Here is a 19,068-nt window from a genome sequence, read left to right on the forward strand (position 1 = left end):
AAAAACAGAAGTGCTTTCACGCTTATTTGGGGATGTGCGATGAAATCTCCAACCAATCGTATGCTTTCGGGAAAGCAGCCCTTAGACAGAACGGAAATTGGTCCAAAATTGGTTCGGAAAGGCACGGTATATCCTCTCTGCATGCGCCTTTTCTGTGCACGCTGTTGCTCCCGATCTGATCCTCGCTGTGACAATGTCAGTACGCTGAGTAAGCGGAAGAGTCAGAGCGCAGCGTGGTGGGGTGGGAGCACACGACTGCTCCGTTTGGCTGCCGTGTCTCATATAGCGTCGCGCTGTCAGTGGGACATGTAGTGGGAGGGCACGTCGTCCCCATCACGCTGCTCCGGCAGCTGACGGCTCAGCCCTCGGGGGGACCCGAACAGGACCGCACCGTGGCCCCTGCGGTCTGACCCTCCCTCCCAGCCCACACTGTGGCCGTGCCCGGGGACCTGGAGGAGACCACGGGCGCACAGAATGCAGCGTCGCAGTGCTCGCGCCTGTCCGCAGAGACCCTCACGCAGCTCGAGTTCCTGTCGCTGTGAGGAGTGTGTGTTGACTCTCTCTCTCGTACACCGCCCCCCCAGGTCTGTTTTTCAGGACTTGCCAGTGGTAACCCTGCACACAGATACACGGATAGGTTTAATCACTGAGATCCGGATTCTGATGCATGGACTCGTACGTATCCGTCTCGTGTCAGCACCGCAGGGTGATAGCTGCGGGTCGTTTTTTTAAATGGTGTGAAACGTATATGTGGGCAACGCTTGAAAAACACGGGATCCCGGTTCTCTGGTCGTATTAGTTCCTCATCCGTGCAGTTTGACTTATTCGGAATAACACGCGTGGCATCGTCGCGGCGTCGTCCTGTTGGGCTGAGCCGCGTCCCCCGAAACCTGCCGCTGCACGCGCAGCCACGCTCGCTTTCTCACAGGGGCCCTGAGCGAAGCAGTCCGTGCTTACACACTCCTACGTGTAGCGTCACGAAAAGATGCACGCACGTATTCGGCCCTCTGTCCTTTTCGCACACTCCCAGTGCAGCGTGGAAGGAAGGCTGCAGCGCTGTCCAGCTGTCCCCCATCTGGCAGCTCTGTGCGGATGAGGTGCAGAATGGTAATTTATAGCTCCGCACTCATCTCCTGCGCCAGCCCGAGCCGAAGCTCCACATACTTCCCCGGCAGCAGGCGCATCTCCCCCTGGGTCTTCTCCCCCTTTCTCTCCGCATCCATCTCTGTCTGCTGAATAAGAATGAGGAGACTGCAACGCAGACACCGCCATTTGGGTCGCCGTGGCCCAACGGCGCCTCCAGCCGTCCCATTTTCCAAGCGTGATGGGCAAGGAGAGGCAGAGAGGTGGCGAGCAGCACGGGGCAAAGGGCATGAGGGGTTGGGGGGGGGCTGCGTTTCACACGTACCGTCCTCAGTGCTCAGCGAACCGTCGGCACCCTTGGACGATGCGTGTCGCGGTCTACGCGAGTCCTGCAGCGCAAGCGCCTGTCGGTCGATGTGTCCCTGTGCATCTGCAAACCCGTTTACCTGTTTACATGTGTCTCGCTGTACTTGTGTCACCGTGTGGCTAAAGGCGAGCGCTGGTACTGCTGACTCCTCGACGTGATCCGTTTCACAATCTCCGCCGCGCTCTGCAGCCTCCACTTTTTGGCTGCGCGTCACAGCGATGATAATGTTAGGAGCTGTGACAGCGCTAGAGGCAGACAGCGGAGAGGTATTCAGTCGTGCTGCTGTGCTGCTGATGGCAAAGCGAACGGCCTCAAATCCTCCCCCCATCAACCCTTCCCTCCTCTGTCTTGCTGGAGACCATGCATGTGTCTGTCTGTCTTTTTTTTTTTTTTTTAAATTTTTTTTTATTTAGCCACAGGGCTTTGACCAGATGTCGCTCTAGAGCTACCGATGAGATTTCAAAAGCCTTTCTCCCCCGACAAATGAACAGTAAGCGAGCGTGAGCGTGCAGTTGAAGCCCCCACACCCCGACACCTCGTGCCTCGCCCAGTGGGTGCACGGCCCCGCCTCTTCACGCCAGGCCTGTCCAGGCAACCTTGGCACAAGGCTCAGCTCCAGGGACCAGTCTGGCTCCATCTCCCAGAATGCAGCTGGGCCAAGTCATGGGTTAGCGCGTAGGCATTCGTCAGTGTAATCTTGCGAAGGTGGGGTAAGGGCGGCGGGGGGCTGTCTCGTCTCGCTCTCCGGCCGTACGTGGGACGCATCTCGGCGAGCCACACGGTTAGCTCACTGCGTCCCTACAGGACGAACTCATGCCCGTGCACCTGGACCGCAGTGAAGTGTGTCAGTGTCTGTGAGAAACTTACACGCTCGCCCAGACCGTGCTTTGGCTTCCTCTCCTCTCTGGCAAACGTAACCGAGTCCCACCGGCCCAGTTCGCCCGAGGCATTCCTGAGCGGCCCACGCGACCGCAGGTCACACTCCTGCCCTCGCCCTGGCTGCTGGATGGCATTCTCCTCCGGATCCACGGCACGCCGCAGTCATCCTTACGGCTCACTGACACGACGGAGAGGTTATCGGTAGCGCCGCCTCGCCGGCCGCTCGCTATTACCGCACGATAAAATCTTCAGGAAGAAGCAGGTGCCGTTTCCATACGGGGCGTACGCGACGGCTGTAGTTTCGAGGGATGAGCACACAGGTCCCGCGCTCTTTTTCACCTTTTCCATTTTGTGGGGAGCTGCAGCGAGCGCGTGACCTGGTTGGGGAGCGCAGGAATGTGTGTCCAGAGGGGGACCTCTGTCCTCCTTCTGAGCCCCTCATCCTGGCCTGTGCACGGGACTGTGGCACTGCTCAGACTAACACACCCCCTGGTGTTTGCATGCAGTCATTGCATCCAGCAGATCCTGGAGGCGGTGCTTCACTGCCATCAAATGGGCGTGGTGCACCGAGACCTGAAGGTGAGTGAGAGGCCCGGAGACGTTGCCGTCCCTCGAGTGTTTGCGTGTCTGTCTGTGAGTGTCCGTGTGGCAATCTCTGAGCCGTCACCGTGCGGAGTGTAAGTTAGAACTTACACCGGTTCTCTTGCCTCCTCGCGCCGGCTGTGAACGATTCATCGTGGATCCTGCACACCGTGCGCGTCCTTCGATACGTGTCGCTGACTTGCCGAGATGCGTTGCGGCATCTCAATCGGGGGGCTCTTGCACCTGTCCATTTTCATAGCTCATTTGGATAGCGCTCATAGTTATTCTGCACTCGCGGTCATATGTCTGCGTCACGGCAGATGACTGGAAATTCAATTTTAGTTTTTCCAAACGTCGTTTGAGTTGGGCTGTGAAGATGGGCCGTGACGATGTCGAGGACGAGTCCTCGAGCCGTTAGGGCATCCTGCGCAGCAGCCTCTGTCCGTGTGCCACGTGGGGTGTGAGCGGAGCCCTGTTCGGGGGGCTTTTTCCGGGTGTTGGCAGGATGGCGGGCCTGGCTGCGCGGTCTGCCCTCAGAGCTTGTTGCTTGTGACGTCCCGTGTTGTGCATGCACTGTTTGCGTGACTGCCGTGTGCATGCCACAGGACTTTGCCAGCCTGTCGTTCATCTGTTCACTGCGAGTCTCCGATGTAGCGCAGTTACCCATTAATGGCAGCGTGCAAGATTATGTACATATGTACATGACTGGCATGTTCAGTTAATGACAGGAAACTGTATTTGCTGAACAATTTATAAATAGCATAAATCATATGTGCCAATTGCTTTCAAAAGAGGCCTCTCAGTAGCAGAATGTATACAATGTGTATATAAATCAAGGGCTCTTCATATATTATGTATGTAATATATGGAAGCCTTCATTTTATTTGAGCTGCCCCACAAGGAGTGCGGTAAAAAACAAAGTTTTCAGTATAACGTACAGTTGTGTGCCATGTGTGTGTGTGTGTGTGTGTGTGTGTGTGTGTGTGTGTGTGTGTGTATTAGTATATGTCTGGTGATGTCATGTAACCTGCTAAATTGTATGTAGGCACCACCGTGCCCTCCATAGGAAGTTCCATATCGAGCGCCCGGCTGCGTTCGTGCGCGGGCACGGAGCGAATGTGGTGGTGAAGCAGCGCAGCCCTTTGTACGCGAGCTTGGAGCGGGACCGCTTTAAAACAGTGGCTGCGTAACTGGGAGGGATGCCCGCTGGAGGAGTCCCGCAACCCCCTGCCATCCATGTGGCGGTGCGGCGCCTGCCGAAGAGGCGCCGCCTGTTCCTCTGTGCCTACCCTGACATTTCACTAGGCGGCCGTATGGTTGCTGAGCTTAATGGCCAAGGATGAAAATGTGTAACAAGATAGTAAACCTGCAACGGAGGATCGTTATATAAACTCGGCAATAAGCTGTAATTCTGTACGGAAATGTGGGATGAAAAGCGGCAGAGAATTCACTCGCGGCCTCCTGGGAGACCGGTTGGAGAGCAGCTCTCGAAGTGTTTAATCAGCATTCTGCACACAGACGGTACAGTAGGAGGAGCCTCTCTGTCTGGAGCGCAGACTGGCGGGGAGTAAACGTCGGGTGAAACCTGGGCCGGGGGGGGGGGGCCTAGGGGTTAGAGCTGTCGAAGGTTCGAATCCCGCCTCCTGTTTGATCGAATTGTCAGAGTGAAAATTACTCAGCTTGATAAGCTGGGTAAGTGATCGTAAGTCCCTTTGGAGAAACATATCAGCTGAGTAAATAAATATGAAACGCATCAGGATATATAGGAAACGTAGAGTGGAGTCAGCCAGGACACGACAGGATGCTGCCGTGGAAGGGAGGCAGCCTGCGCGTGTGGGTGTTCGGACAGCCGGCGTGAGACGGATGCGGCGGAGGTGTCACGCTTGCGGTCTGTCTCCGACGTGGATGAATTAGGCGATCGGGGCCCCGAACTCACGGATGCGGCCCCTGCTCAGGCAGAGGAGAAGCACCTGTGCCGCTCTGTGCAGTAAGTAGATCGGAGTGCCGCTGTCGGGTGCCACGGCTTGCGATCGCCAGAGCCGGCCTCTGGACCGCAACGATACCGCCGAGATCCGGAATTCTTATCGCGGTAATTGTGCATTTTGTGCCGAACTCTTTTGCTAAGTCGCTTTCCACGCGTAGTTCACGGATGCGAGTGTGTGTGAGAACGTCCTCTGTGCACGTGGTTCGTGTGGGATCATCGTGCGTGTGGGAGATGGAGTCGGCGTGTCTGTACACCCTGTCTTTCTGGGGCGGGCGCTATCTGAGCACTCTTTCTTCTGCAGCCGGAGAACCTGCTCCTGGCCAGCAAGTGCAAGAATGCGGCCGTGAAGCTGGCCGACTTCGGACTGGCCATCGAGGTGCAGGGCGACCAGCAGGCGTGGTTCGGTACGCGGCCGCCGCATGACCGCCGACCTTCCGCACGGGAGAATACCTTGCCCAGGCGCGAGGAGATGGCCCCGGTCTGTGACAAGAGCCACCTTTCCCTAAACCCAGTTCCAGAACATTCCCTTCAACCAGCTCACTGAAGCAGGATGCGGTGCAAAAGATAACCAGCATCTAAATCTCTCGTGGCTGGAGGAGAGATTAAGACTGTTGTGAGCAAAGGCTCAAATGCGCTGGCGTTTCTCGGCATAGGTTGCGTCTGCTATTCAGAGCAGTCCTGCTTCGGTAACAATTTACCTTTCATCTGAAATCGTAAATACATCTGTATATTTAGATCAAAGTGATACTAATTTAAGGAACTGGTCTTCGGGTAGCAGCTGGTAGCGTGGCGGTTAGAGCTGATGCCTTTAGATTTGAAGGACCTAGGTTCAGATCCCCCCTCCCGCTGTAGTACTTTCGATCAAGGTGCTGCGGTAGAAATTACTCTTATGTGTAAATGGGTAAATCGTTGTAAGCACCTTGATCAGGGGTGCTACAGCAGGAGGGGGGATTTGAACCTGTCTGCTGTGAATCCAAAGGTAGCAGCTCTAACTACTGCACTACTGGTTGACAGTATGGTATGCATCATACTTGTAGGAATTTGTTTTGTAGAAAAGCATCAGCTTATTAAATTAAGTGTAAATGTAAAACACTTAAAGGGGCAGGTGGTCTGATGGGATACGTGTGTTTGTGCGTGTGTCTTCTTCAACAGGGTTTGCTGGGACGCCCGGGTACCTCTCTCCTGAAGTGCTGAGGAAGGAGGCGTACGGCAAGCCTGTTGACATCTGGGCCTGCGGTGAGGAGCGGCTGGGAAGGGGTGGGATTGCACACGTAGACATCGTTGCACGCTCAGCAGGTGGCACAGCGATTAGATTCGGCACGTTATACCCAAGTTTGAATCTTCCTTTCTGCCGCAGTACCCTTGAGCAAGGTACTCACCCTGAATTGCTCCGGTAAAAATTACCCAGCTGTATAAATAGGTAAATCATTGTAAGGTGTCTTGGAGAAAATTGTCTGCTAAATGCAGTCATAATGGGCAGCTGGTAGCGTAGTGGTTTGAGCTGCTGCCCTTGGACCCAAAAGTTCAACACATTCAAATCCCACCTCTAGTTGTAGTTCCCCCGAGCAAAGTCCGTCCGAACCACTTGCCCCATGCGGGACACGGGGAACCGGAGCCTAACCCGGCACACAGGGCATAAGGCCGGAGGGGGGAGGGGACACACCCAGGACGGGACGCCAGTCCATTGCAAGGCACTCCAAGCGGGACTCGAACCCCAAACCCACCACAGGACCAGGACCAACCCACTGTGCACCACCACACCCCCTACCCCGAGCAAAGTACTTACCCTAAATTATTCCAGTAAACCTATGCAGCTGTATAACAGGGTGAATAGCTTAACATTGTAAGTCACTTCGGAGAAAAGCATCAGCCGAGTGAATAAATGTAATATCAGTCAGAGAAGGACAGACGCATGCCTACGCGTCGGGCTTATTTGAGAAATATTTTTAATGATTCTCCTCCAACGGGACATGTTTGCCTTTTCCGCTAGTCCCACGTGCATCGCGTTGTCCGCACCGCCAGCCCTGCCTGCGCCTGCAGCTACCCAGCTGTCACCCACGCTGTGTTATGTCAACTGCGGGCTTGCGACACAGTTCTAGGCTAAAGCAGGAAGCCATTCTTTTCCCATCGTGAGACTGCGCTCTGGGAAAAGAAACTGGGTGTGATGGCATAACAGGCGCTGACACCTCTCCGACTGTCCTCATCCCCGTCTGTCCCCCACCCAGGTGTGATCCTCTACATCCTGCTGGTGGGATACCCGCCGTTCTGGGACGAAGACCAGCACAAGCTGTACCAGCAGATCAAAGCGGGTGCTTACGATGTGAGTGCAACGTGGGCAGGCTTCCCCTGGCTACCATTTTATACTTAAAAAAAAAAAAAAAAAATCATGTCTAAAACTAAGTCATTTATATTTTAAAATGCTCAAAAAGCCCACTCAGCATATTTTCGTATAGCCTTTTTTTGCAGAAGGGCCCGGAGCTGGTGCTTAACCCTTTGTTGCCGTCCACCTGGCAGCATCAGAAGTGTATTCGATGCGATGCGATGCGTGCGATGATTCCTTGCTGTGCTGCTAGCAGAGTGCGGGTGTGTGTAGGCACGGTAACGGGGAGAGTGTGTCCGCTGTGGCTCCGCTCACCCTGGGCCCTGCTCTGCTCCTTGCTCCGTCCTCTGATAGTTTCCATCCCCGGAATGGGATACCGTCACACCCGAGGCCAAGAACCTCATCAACCAGATGCTGACCATCAACCCGGCCAAGAGGATCACAGCCCAGGAGGCTCTCAAGCACCCGTGGGTCTGCGTGAGTGTCTTTGCTTTTCGGTTCCTGCGGCGTCCGCACGGCCCCTGGATCACCCTGAACAAATGGACACGCCGGCGAAAACCCGCAAACCCGGAGGCTCTGAGACTTGTGTTCACCTGTGGCTGTGTCTGCGCAGTGACCGTCTTTCTCTTTGTCCCGCAGCAACGCTCTACAGTGGCTTCCATGATGCACAGGCAGGAGACAGTGGAGTGCCTTAAGAAGTTCAATGCCAGAAGGAAGCTCAAGGTCTGACAGCACTTTCTTTGCCGCCTTGTGCTTTACTGAAGCCGGATTGGCCGGAGAGCCCAGCGTGGTGTGAGAGGAGCGGAGACACGATGGAGAGTTGGGGCACAGTGAATAGAGATGCTCTTAGAGGCCTCCACTGTGACATGCAGAACAAGGGTGATGAGTGCTGTGACATACACATACTCCTCTTTCCCCCTGCAGGGAGCCATCCTCACCACCATGCTTGTCTCACGGAACTTCTCAGGTAAGCCGGACACCCTCTGACCTCTGCCCTGCCCCCACCGTCACCCGAAGAAGCGTGCGGATCGGTTCCACAAAGCTCTGTGTCAGAAGGAAGGGCCCCGCTTAAAGAAGGCGGGATGGAGAGGGATTAGGGTGGATTGCTGATGTTACTGACAAAGGGTCGCTTTCTTCCGAGGCGTTTGTAAAAGACGCAGCTGAAAAAATACCCAGCTGGGTGGCGTGGCGGCTCATGGTCTGGGCTCTTCGGGCGTGGGTTCGAAACGAGCCGCCAGCGTGGAGTACGTCCTTCCCGTGTTTCTGCGGGTTTCCTTCCAAAGATGTGGATGAGTGACTCTAAATGGCCCCCCTGTGTGTGTGTCGGCATGAGTGCGAGTGTGTTAAACTGATAAAACTAGTCACTGGTTAATAATCATTGTATGCTGCTTTGGAGAAAATCACCTGCTGCACAAATAAATGTGGAGGATAGTGGTAGATAGTATATATAGGTGATGCTTTTCTCCAACGCAACACACCACGTTAGTCTACCTACAGCCATTTACCCGTTTATACGGCCGGGTAATTTTAGGGTAAGTACCTCGCTCAAGGGCACTACAGCTGGACATGGGGATCAAACCTGCAACCTTTGGGTTCAAAGGGAGCAGCTATAATCACCACGTCATCAGCTGCTGTTACCCTACAAAGCTCTGAACCTGGTTTGATGGATTAAGGTTGTAATGAGTGGACAGAGTTGTTACCGAAGTGACTTGCGTGTCTAATTCTTTGCTCCTAATACAAAACACAGTTTGTTCACAGCTGGATGATGCTATCGATAACTGGTGTCCCACATCGTTTCCATTTATCATTTTCTAAATAAGACGAAGGGACGCACCGGTAAGTTTCTTCGAGTTCGGTTCAGTTATTTTTATGCAGTGCTCTTGTCACCAGGGAGATGCAGAGCGCTGAACAAGGTTACTGAAAATTATCCTGAATTACAGTTGAAGCGCCCACCCTCCGCTAGGAATGCGGGTTCGGATCTTGCGCGGGCTGCTCCCGCCGCAGGCGACGCGGAGGCCCCGGAAGCGATACGGCGGTCGGGAGACTCGCGCTCTCCAGCCGAGAGCTCGCTGTGAGAACGGGGGGGGAAGACTTTGCGTGCGTGTCTGGCGCGTCTTCCTTCGCGTGGACGTCGCGCTTTCGGTGGGATACGTGAGAACCGGCTAATTGGCCGCGACTAGACTGGAGCAAGAAGGGGTAAAACGCAGTAAAAGTGGCACGAAGATGGGAAAGGTCCGAGAAAACGAGGATGGCGAGTCAGCCGGGATGCGGTCGGCTCGTACTCGAACAACGAGGTCAAGGCCAGGAAAGTTCCCACCACCGCGGCTGCCCCGTTCCGCAGAAGCGGCGCTCGTCAGAGACGGGGCTCCCGTTTCACGGGAAGTGACACGTATCGATCTTTTCGCGGTCGTCTTCAGATAATGAGCAGTCTTCTGAGTCGTGCAGGTCCGTACGCGCCGCCCCTCCGTTCTGGAGAGGATCCCGCCCGTGTCGCTCTGTGCGCGGGAGCATCCGAGCGGACGTCTGCCGCTCGGTCCCGGGTCGTTCCGTCCCTCGTCCCCTCCGCACGCACATTCGGTGCCGGCGCGTGCGCCTCTGCAGCGTAGTAGGACTAGAGGAAAGGCAGCGGGCCCTCGCAGCTCTCCCTAGGGCTCACCCTCCAGACCCTAGGGCCGGATCCTCGTGACACGAGGAAGCTCTCGTTCAAAGGATCCGCGAAACAGCCGAGCGAAGGGAGCGCGTGGGTAAATAGGCCTCCGGTCGGCCGTGCCGCGACGGAAATCCGCCGGGATTGCTCCGAGATTTGCTTCGGGCGTCCGAGACCTTCTCTGTCTTACCAATAAAGTGTCTTCTAGGCTGATTCAGTGGTTTCCTGCCTGCTCCCCTGTCACCTTTTTCTAATCTCCTCTTTTCTCCCTCCTCTCTCTCTCTCTCTCTCTCTCTCTCTCTCTCTCTCGCTCTCTCTCTCTCTCTCTCTCTCTCTCGCCTTCTCACTCCCACTTTGGCGTGCTCTTTCCCGTTTGTCGTTGCCATGGCGTCGGACGCTCGCAGTGGGCCGGCAGACCACGGCTCCCGCCACCATGACTGCCGCCGCCGCCGCTGCCGCCGCCGCCGCCGGCACGACCGCGGGGCTGGTAGAGCAAGGTAGCCACGTGCATCACGGGGGCCCCCTCCTCAAACACGCATAAAACACACGTGCATCGCGCATGGAGCATGCCGCATGGAGAGCACGGCATTGGCCCTTCCTCCTTCCTTCCAGCGCGGCGATCGGGAGACCGCGGCCCTGCCGACGCTCGCTAAACCCTCGCCCCCTGCGTTCCTACCATTTCCTGTCAGCACGGCCAGCGGGACCCCCGCATGAGCGAGCCCCTTCCTCACCGCCTCCAAACACACACACTCTCTCTCCTCAGCTCCTGCTTCACGGGCATGACAGGGTTCGCCTCTGTTTGCGCGTGCGTCCGTCTTTCTCTCTGCGCGTCGCTCGGCACCCCTGTCGTCGTCGACGTCTTCCTCCCCGGCCTCCTGCGGGTCTGTCGTTCCTCCCTGGGAGAGCGCCGCTCGTTCTCCTGCACCCGCCTCCTCTCTGCCTCGGTTTGCCTGTCCCCGGTCTCCATCTCGTCGCTGTCCTCCTCTTGTTAGTGCGGGGTGCCGCTCCGATGCTCTGCCGGATGCTGCTTGGTGCTTGGGACCAGTGCATGCTGGGGGAGGACAGGGGCGGCGCATGCACAGAGGCTTTCTGTACAGTTCTGCGAGAGGCCATGGTGCGGGCAGCGCCGGGACACAGCGACACATCCGTCCGGTCTTTGGCCGTACAAAGCGGGAAGTGCAATGGCAGGATGGGGACAGCGGTGCCGGAGGAGACCGGAGCCGGTGACGCCCGCTCCGCCGCAGCGAAGGAGGGCGGATGCCGGCGAGGCATCGGCGAGGCTCTGTCCCGCACTGCCCTCCCGTCCACGGCCCGCTTCCTGTCTTGTTATTCATTTTAAACAGTTCACTTTCGAATTCTATGCTGCGTTGAACCGCCGTGGGTCTTGGTTCTTCGGAGCGCAAAAAGTGCAAAGGACCCGAAAGCTGAGCCCAGGTGGAGTCGAGACCCCGCAGAGATGTTCCCTCATTTGAGAGGCCGCGCAGGGGTTCGGGTGTCGTCAATAACGCCCCGTAGGCCAATGTGTGCGGGTGTCAGCGGGCGATTTGCGTCGCCACCTTCCGTTGGGTTCGTGTCCCCACCGCTTGCGCCGCGGCCCCTCGCCCCTTGGTACATGCATCACGCTTGTATCCCACTATGATTTCTCTTAATGTTTGTTTCTTTTCTGTCTTCCCTCTCGCTTCTGTTCACGTGCGCCAAGGTAAGGAGCTCCTCTCTCTGGGGCCGCGTGGCAGAGAACAGCGCCCTCTCCTGGTCTGGTCCTCACGCTTCGAGCGAGGCCGCGGTGTGCCGATGCGCCGGCGTTCAGGGACGCGTTATGAGCGAGAGCGGATTTCCGTGTAGGGGATGGTTCGCTCGGGGCGAAGGCCAACCAGGTAGAGACACTTCGGCGAGCCGATGAATAAGCTTTCCGGAGCGGCTGGTCCACGGGGGGCGAAATATCCCCGCTCGCGTTTGGTCACCTGCGCTGTTTCTTGGGCAAATAACTTTGGGTGGAGTGAGAAGATGTTTTTCACCATTTGCGCTGTAAGGAGTAAGTCCTGTCAGTGGAAGAGTTTCCTGCTCTGAGTCCTGAGAATAATTCAGTGTCCCTCGTGGCTTACGTGGGGCCCCTGCGCTCTTTACACCGAGGACACATCATCGGGTGCGGTGCGCGTCGTGTGTCGGCGAATCTGCGTGCGTGTCCCACCCGTGCCTTTCGGCACCGGCCCGCGTTTCCGCACGGCCGTTCGATCCGCGTGAGCGGGAACGCGCGTTAAGTAACGTGTGTTTGACAGCGTGAAGGAGTGCGCTTCCGCTGGAATGTAAGGCTGCGCGCCTTAGTGACGCCGTGCATCGGCGAGGCTCTGTGTGCGCGCGTGTATGTGTGAGGGAGTGTGTTTTTTGGCGCTGCTGCGTTATTCGTGGTGGAAACGGGCCTCTCCGGCCGGATCCTGGGGAGCATCTCGGGCCCGATCGGAGCGTGCGTTTAACATTCCCCCCGTCGCAAGGTATCATCTCAATTATAGCATCCTCCGCTGTGTTACGCAACACGCTCCGATCCACGCGCTCTCGTTATTTGTTCCGATGAATGCGTTTCGAAGAGCGTAATCATTTTCGGTTGAAAATGACCTCCGGACGGAATTTTTTTTCTTCTTCTTCGCCTCGCTCGCTTTGCGGTGCCACTTTTCCCCAGCGTTCGGGGACTGAGTTGGGCCGGTGGGTGGGAGGATGTGGGGGTTGTAATCGCGTTACCCCTCGGCTAAGCTTCAAAAAGTATCGAAAGTGTCGGTGGGGCCTCTGTACCTGCGTCCCCGTGTCCCCGTGCTAACCCTGTCTCTCTCCGTTCCCACCCTGCAGCAGCCAAGACCCTGCTGAACAAGAAAACGGACGTGAAGGTAAGGGCGCCGAGCTCCACGGCCTTTCTCCGACCCCGCTCTCCGTCCGCCTCTCTCCCGTCCCGCCGTCTCCCCCGGCCCTGCGTTGGCTGTCCTCGCTGTCCTCCGTTGGCCGCCGCTCTCCTTGCGTCCGACGATGCCGTTTCCTCCGCGCGACGCCACTGCTTTCCGCTTCCCGATGACAGAGCCCCGTTTGCTTTGCCTGGAGGTCTCCGCGCGGGCGAGACGCGTGGGTGTGTTCGGCTGCACGGACGAGAGTGTCGCTGGGGAGTCGCGAGAAGGCCCGAGGCGTAAATACCGTGTTTGTTGCCGCCGTTGCGCCGGAGCTCGATCCGAGCACACGAGCATCAGCTCAGAGGTCCAGCCCTCTCCGCAGTGTGGTGTTCAGTGATGTGAAGGTGAAGAGCTCCCATCTCCCCCACATTTGTTTCCCTTTATATTTACATGTATGCGTTTTGAGACACTAGTTGAGTGCGAAAAGGGATTCAGCAGTTCCGAACGACAGAGGGACCTCATTTCTCCGCATCGGAGCGAAAACTGAGAACCTACAGACTTTTGCTTTTGAACCCCTTGCGAGTGAGACGACGGAGCGGCGACGCGTGGAGGAGTGCGGCGGACTCTGTACTGGACCTGCGGGTATCGGGGTGAAGGTCCTTTGTCCACCTTGTGAGCGGCTAAAGACGTTAAGGATGTCTGACCGTTTTTGGATGCCTGAAGGGCTCCAGGGAGATTTCTGCTAGAAACACGGATCTAATGCCCTCGATCATCTGGCCGCAGCAACGCGCAGGACTTGTGTAATAAACCTGGTATTCGAGTGGGGGGGGGGGGAGGAATCTCGGAAGCCCCAGCTGCAGAGGTAGCAGGGCCTAGTAACGGGAGATGTGAATAAAAACCATCTCCATGGAGTTATTACAGCAAGTAGCAGAGTCTTCCTCTGGGGGTCCCTGGGTGGTAACAGCTTCAGGTGAAGGAGCACGAGAGAGAAATGCCAGAAAAACAACTCTGTGTGTGTGTGTGTGTGTGTGTGTGTGTGTGTGTGTGTGTGTGTGTGTGTGTGTGTGTGTGTGTGTATACATATATATATTTATATAAATGTCTGTTTCTGCCTCCTTGCTTCCTATAACAGGCTTAAAGTAGTTCTTCAGGATGGCGAAATCTAAAAAAAAGCATCCTCTTATCCAGTCAGCACGACTAAATGATTTAACGCAGCTTACATAACCGTCGACCGCACGGCATTTTCAAGCGTGAATTAAGAAAACGACACCGCGTCCCGTTGAAGCCCGATGGCTGTTTTAGTCGAGGAACCGACGCGGAGCAATACGGATTCTTCCTTTCTTTCCAAACAGCACCCTCTCATCCTTCCCGCAGCGTCTTATTTTAAGACCGCCGAAAAGCCCCGTGTCCCGCGTATCTGCCAAAGAAAGAAAGCGAACGAGGGGACTCTGAAGGTGCCGCGCTGTGATGAGACGGCGGTGACGGCGTCGCGTGGCAGAGTGCCGTATGAGCGAACCGGAATGCGTTTATTTTTAATCGGCGCTTCCCCTCGTTCGATCCTGCGTTTTGTTCACTTTCCTTCAGGCCGTTTTTTTTTTTTTTGGCCATCGGATGCTCTTATCCCTCCTTATTGTCCCTATACTGCCTACTTTCCCCCTGTTCCGGCAGCACAGTGTGTGGGCACTTGAGGCCCTTCCATCGCCGTCTCCGTCCATCATCAGCTCATTTCACCCAGTCGCTCCGCCACTCCTGCGTCTTCACGTTGTGTGTGTGTGAGGGAGACGGTGCAGCTGGGAACGTAACTCCGGTTCCAGGAATAGCCATGAGTCTGAACCTTGGAAACTCTGTGCCAAAAATAGTCGCTTCCGCTGCACCTCGCTCATCGCCTAGCAACAAGGGTGCCGAGTACCCGAATTCTGACATTTCAAAGAGTCCGTTTACCACCCCCCCCCCGACCCTTTATTTGTCGTTGACACTTTGAAACAATTAAGTTTTTATAAAGGTTTTGCAAAAATAGAATAGAGGTAAATGAGGACAACAGTCGAGTCAGTTTTTCTAAAATTAACGTGTTTATTACTGTATATTGCGAGGTCGCTGTGCCCTGCAGGCTTGTCCTCTCCTCCTTCTACTCCTCCTCTTCCTTCTCCTCCTCCTCCTCTTTCCTTTTCTCCTCCTCCTCCTCTTCCTTCTTCTTCTCCTCCTCCTCTTCTTCCTTTTTCTCCGCCTCCTCCTCCTATTCCTTCTCCTCCTCCTCCTCTTCCTCCTCCTCTTCCTTCTTCTTCTCCTCCTCCTCCTCTTCCTTCTTCTCCTCCTCTTCCTTTTCCTTCTCCTCCTCTTCCTTCTCCTCCTCCTCTTCTTCCTTCTCCTCCTCCTCTCCTCCTTCTCCTCCTCTTCCTCCTCCTCTTCCTTCTTCTTCTTCTCCTCCTCCTCCTTCTCCCCCTCTTCCTCCTCCTCCTCCTACTCCTCCTCTTCCTTCTCCTCCTCCTCCTCTTTCCTTTTCTCCTCCTCCTCCTCCTCCTCTTCTTCCTTTTTCTCCGCCTCCTCCTCCTATTCCTTCTCCTCCTCTTCCTTCTTCTTCTCCTCCTCCTCCTCTTCCTTCTTCTCCTCCTCCTCCTTTTCCTTCTCCTCCTCTTCCTCCTCTTCCTTCTCCTCCTCCTCCTTCTCCCCCTCTTCCTCCTCCTCCTCCTCCTCCTCCTCTTCCTTCTCCTCCTCCTCCTCTTTCCTTTTCTCCTCCTCCTCCTCCTCCTCTTCTTCCTTTTTCTCCGCCTCCTCCTCCTATTCCTTCTCCTCCTCTTCCTTCTTCTTCTCCTCCTCCTCCTCTTCCTTCTTCTCCTCCTCCTCCTTTTCCTTCTCCTCCTCTTCCTCCTCTTCCTTCTCCTCCTCCTCTTCTTCCTTCTCCTCCTCCTCTCCTCCTTCTCCTCCTCTTCCTCCTTCTCTTCCTCCTCCTCTTCCTTCTTCTTCTTCTCCTCCTCCTCCTTCTCCCCCTCTTCCTCCTCCTCCTCCTCCTCCTCTTCCTTCTTCTCCTCCTCCTTTTCCTTCTCCTCCTCTTCCTCCTCTTCCTTCTTCTCCTCCTCTTCTTCCTTCTCCTCCTCCTCCTCTTCCTCCTCTTCCTTCTCCTCCTCCTCTCCTCCTCTTCCTCCTCTCCCTCCTTCTCCTCTCCTCTTCCTCTCCTGGTTCTGCTGCGCAGGATGTTGCAGTCGAGTGTGTTCACCGCACAGCTGCCGCACCTCTGACTCAACTCCAAAGTCAGCCCAGATCCATCACCTTCTCTCTGAACCGTTTGTCCACTCGCGTCACGTCACGTCTCTTCCCTTCCAGTCCAACCCAGCTTTAACTGCGCGGATAAGGCGTAAGAAAGGACTTTAGTAGAACATCGAACGAACGTCCTTTCCGGATCCCGTTAGAAAACTCGTAAACGCTCGCACGTCTGGATCACGCAGCACACGCAGCAGCACACATACCTGCTGCCCCAGACCTTTCCGGGCACCTTTTAAACATGGACTAGCTACTGCGTAACATAAGCACGCTGGTCCCCTCTCAATCTGTCGCCTTCCATCTGTGTGTCCTGACACCCCAGCAGCGATTGAAAAACTGATGGAATGCATACATTTTTAAAATTATTTCACTTCATTGTTACATCATTACTATTATTTACTCTTATTAACAATTACATATTTATCATATTATTCATTATGTTTTCTGTTGCATTAGTGTTCTCAACCAATGGAGTAGTGTTATTACCGTGATCTGCCGGCTGTAGAAAGTTCTAGAAGAAAGCACTTCCGTACCGGTGAATTCCACTACAATGGATAGGAGACTAAGAGAGCTTGGAGGGCTCCTGTTTTTGGTAGATCTGGAAGTTTCGGGCTCTATTAACAGAGGAAACGGAGACATGCAGCATAACTCGTCGTGCGTCTGTCTGAGATGGGTGACCCCTGGTTAGATTCTGCGGGAAACTGGTTTTAAGCTGTATTGTGCTTCATCGCGGATGTGTCCAAAGAAGCCTGAGCAGTGTGAGAGGTAGCGCTTCCCACAGGCTGCCCTAGTTGCTCAATGCGCGGGTGGCTGTCCGGCACTCTTTGTCCAGGTGTCCTCACCCCCGTACCGTCCCGCTCACCCTTCCACCGGAGTCTAACTCCTTTTCTCCCCGCGGTTTCCATAGTCTCCTTAGAAGCTCTGTATTACTCATGGTCTTCGCTCCGCTCCTCTCCTCGGTGTGCGCTCGAGCTCGTGGATCTCGTCCTCCTTTGGGGGACCACCCACCGTGCCCAAAGTGACGGCGTGCCGGGGTGCGGGGCCTGGACTCTCGCTCCAGACGTTCCTCGCGACGTTCACCCGGCTCTCTCGTTCTCTCCCCCCCCTTGGCCCGGGTGCCAGACACGGAACCCGAGCTCGACCGTTCAGTACGTGGTAAGGACACGCGCCGTTTCAAATCCTTCGCGTCCTCTCTTTATTTCCCTTCCCTTGTTTGCTCATCCTTACCCGTGTCTCTGTTCTTCTTCACCTTGTGCCGTTCTCTCCGGAGATCTCCTCGCAGTTTTTTTTTCTTTTTTTCCCCGTTCCGCTCGAGCGTGAGGCCGCTGGTGAGAATAATGTGACACCGCTGATGTTATGAGGGATGTCACAATGTCAGGTGTCCAATCTTGCACCTCTGCACAGACTCTTCGCCGAGCGCGTTACTTTTCGCTCCATAATTCAGCACTTTCCACCGTGTCACTCGCTAGTTCGGTTTTTCGCTCCGCTTTTTTGGCTCGTATCTATTTATTTCAAGGGGGGTGCGGTGGCGCAGTGGGTTGGACCACAGTCCTGCTTTCCGGTGGGTCTGGGGTTCGAGTCCCGCTTGGGGTGCCTTGCGATGGACTGGCGTCCCGTCCTGGGTGTGTCCCCTCCTCCCTCTGGCCTTACGCCCTGTGTTACCGGGTAGGCTCCGGTTCCCCGCAACCCCGTATGGGACAAGCGGTTCTGAAAATGTGTGTGTGTGTGTGTGTGTGTGTGTGTGTGTGTGTGTGTGTGTGTGTGTATTTATTTCAAAAGGCCTGTGCCCCTTGTGAGATGATGAACCACCAACCAGCAGGTCTCTTTTTCTAAGTGTTTTGTTGTGACCTTTGTGAATTTTACCTCCAAGAGATACGAGTGCCATAATTTATAATAATAATAATAATAATAATAAATTGTTTATTATGGCCCTGCATTTTCAGTCTTCCTTTTGATCTTAGAGCCAGCAACACAGCGACTAGACATGTCTTCTTCACTTGCGGCTGAGATTTACTGTGATTTAAAAGACATTTGGTACCTGACTGATCGTGTGAAATCGTTCTGCAGAACTTAGTTCGATGTGATTTAGTTTTAATGCCACGTACTTGACTTAACTGCCCCGTTCATTAAGATTCCACTAGTATTTTTTTAAATTGCTAGACGTGGCGAGATGTGCTGCGAGGTTCCTCGGCAGAGCGCTGACCGCTCCGTTGGTTTGGGGGTGTTCCCACGCCGCGTCTCTCAGACAGGAGCTCCTTCTGCATTTCGGACCAGCGGCGACTTCAGAATCAACATCAACTTGTACTGCTCACTCTGGAGGTCAGCAGACAGGCGGCAGCAGGGTGCGGTCGTGGCGATAAAAGCAGGATGTTTCCAGGACGTATTCTAGACCAGATGTAGAGTAGGTATTTTAGCTCAGGTTCACGTCAAGAAGCTGGGTTCACACTGGGGTATTGTTTCCGGAAAACAACAAGGTCGAATCAGCGATGGCAAAAAGAAGGTGGGTGGGTTAATAGTAATGCACACCACTACTGTACACTAACAGTAATACACACATTAATACACATCACAACTATACACACACATCGTCTGAACCGCTTGTCCCATACAGGGTAGCGGGGAGCCGGAGCCTAACCCGGCAACACAGGGCATAAGGCCGGAGGGGGAGGGGACACACCCAGGACAGGACGCCAGTCCATTGCAAGGCACCCCAAGCAGGACTCGAACCCCAGACCCACCAGAAAGCAGGACCCGGTCCAACCCACTGCACCACCGTACCCCCCCATCACAACTATACACTAATAGTAATACACACTTTTGCTACACTAGTAATACACATACCCCTACAGCTTTACAGACGCAAGAGGTGAGTTTAGCTCTGTGGTTTGTGTTTCTGTACGTGTGTCCTGTATGTGTGATTGTATGGATCTACATATTGTTGCATTTCGTGACGCTCCCTTATGTCACTGTGGTTACTATATAGCTGTGTGTGTGTGTGTGTGTGTGTGTGTGTGTGGGACATTGAGCAAACGGGATTTCCAAAGTAAATCTCCCGCGACGGGGTTTACTTGCACTCTGCTT

The 19,068-nt window shown here is 55.0% G+C and overlaps 1 protein-coding gene across 13 annotated transcripts in view; it reads left to right on the forward strand.

Moving 5' to 3' along the window:
* Positions 1-19,068, forward strand: part of LOC108940337 (calcium/calmodulin-dependent protein kinase type II subunit beta-like) — a 59,903-nt gene that overhangs the window by 20,406 nt on the left and 20,429 nt on the right. For 3 of the 13 annotated variants that reach the window (XM_029257071.1, XM_029257074.1, XM_029257083.1), the window contains 9 exons: positions 2,836-2,908; positions 5,197-5,299; positions 6,048-6,131; positions 7,121-7,215; positions 7,570-7,692; positions 7,855-7,938; positions 8,140-8,182; positions 10,267-10,359; positions 12,701-12,738. In XM_029257071.1, the coding sequence (XP_029112904.1) occupies positions 2,836-2,908; positions 5,197-5,299; positions 6,048-6,131; positions 7,121-7,215; positions 7,570-7,692; positions 7,855-7,938; positions 8,140-8,182; positions 10,267-10,359; positions 12,701-12,738 (736 nt within the window). The remainder of the gene's footprint in view (positions 1-2,835; positions 2,909-5,196; positions 5,300-6,047; positions 6,132-7,120; positions 7,216-7,569; positions 7,693-7,854; positions 7,939-8,139; positions 8,183-10,266; positions 10,360-12,700; positions 12,739-19,068) is intronic. The other 10 variants (XM_029257076.1, XM_029257080.1, XM_029257081.1 and 7 more) reach the window with 6 other exon arrangements.

This window comes from Scleropages formosus, chromosome 12 (assembly GCF_900964775.1).
Source record: "Scleropages formosus chromosome 12, fSclFor1.1, whole genome shotgun sequence".
NCBI lineage: Eukaryota > Metazoa > Chordata > Actinopteri > Osteoglossiformes > Osteoglossidae > Scleropages > Scleropages formosus.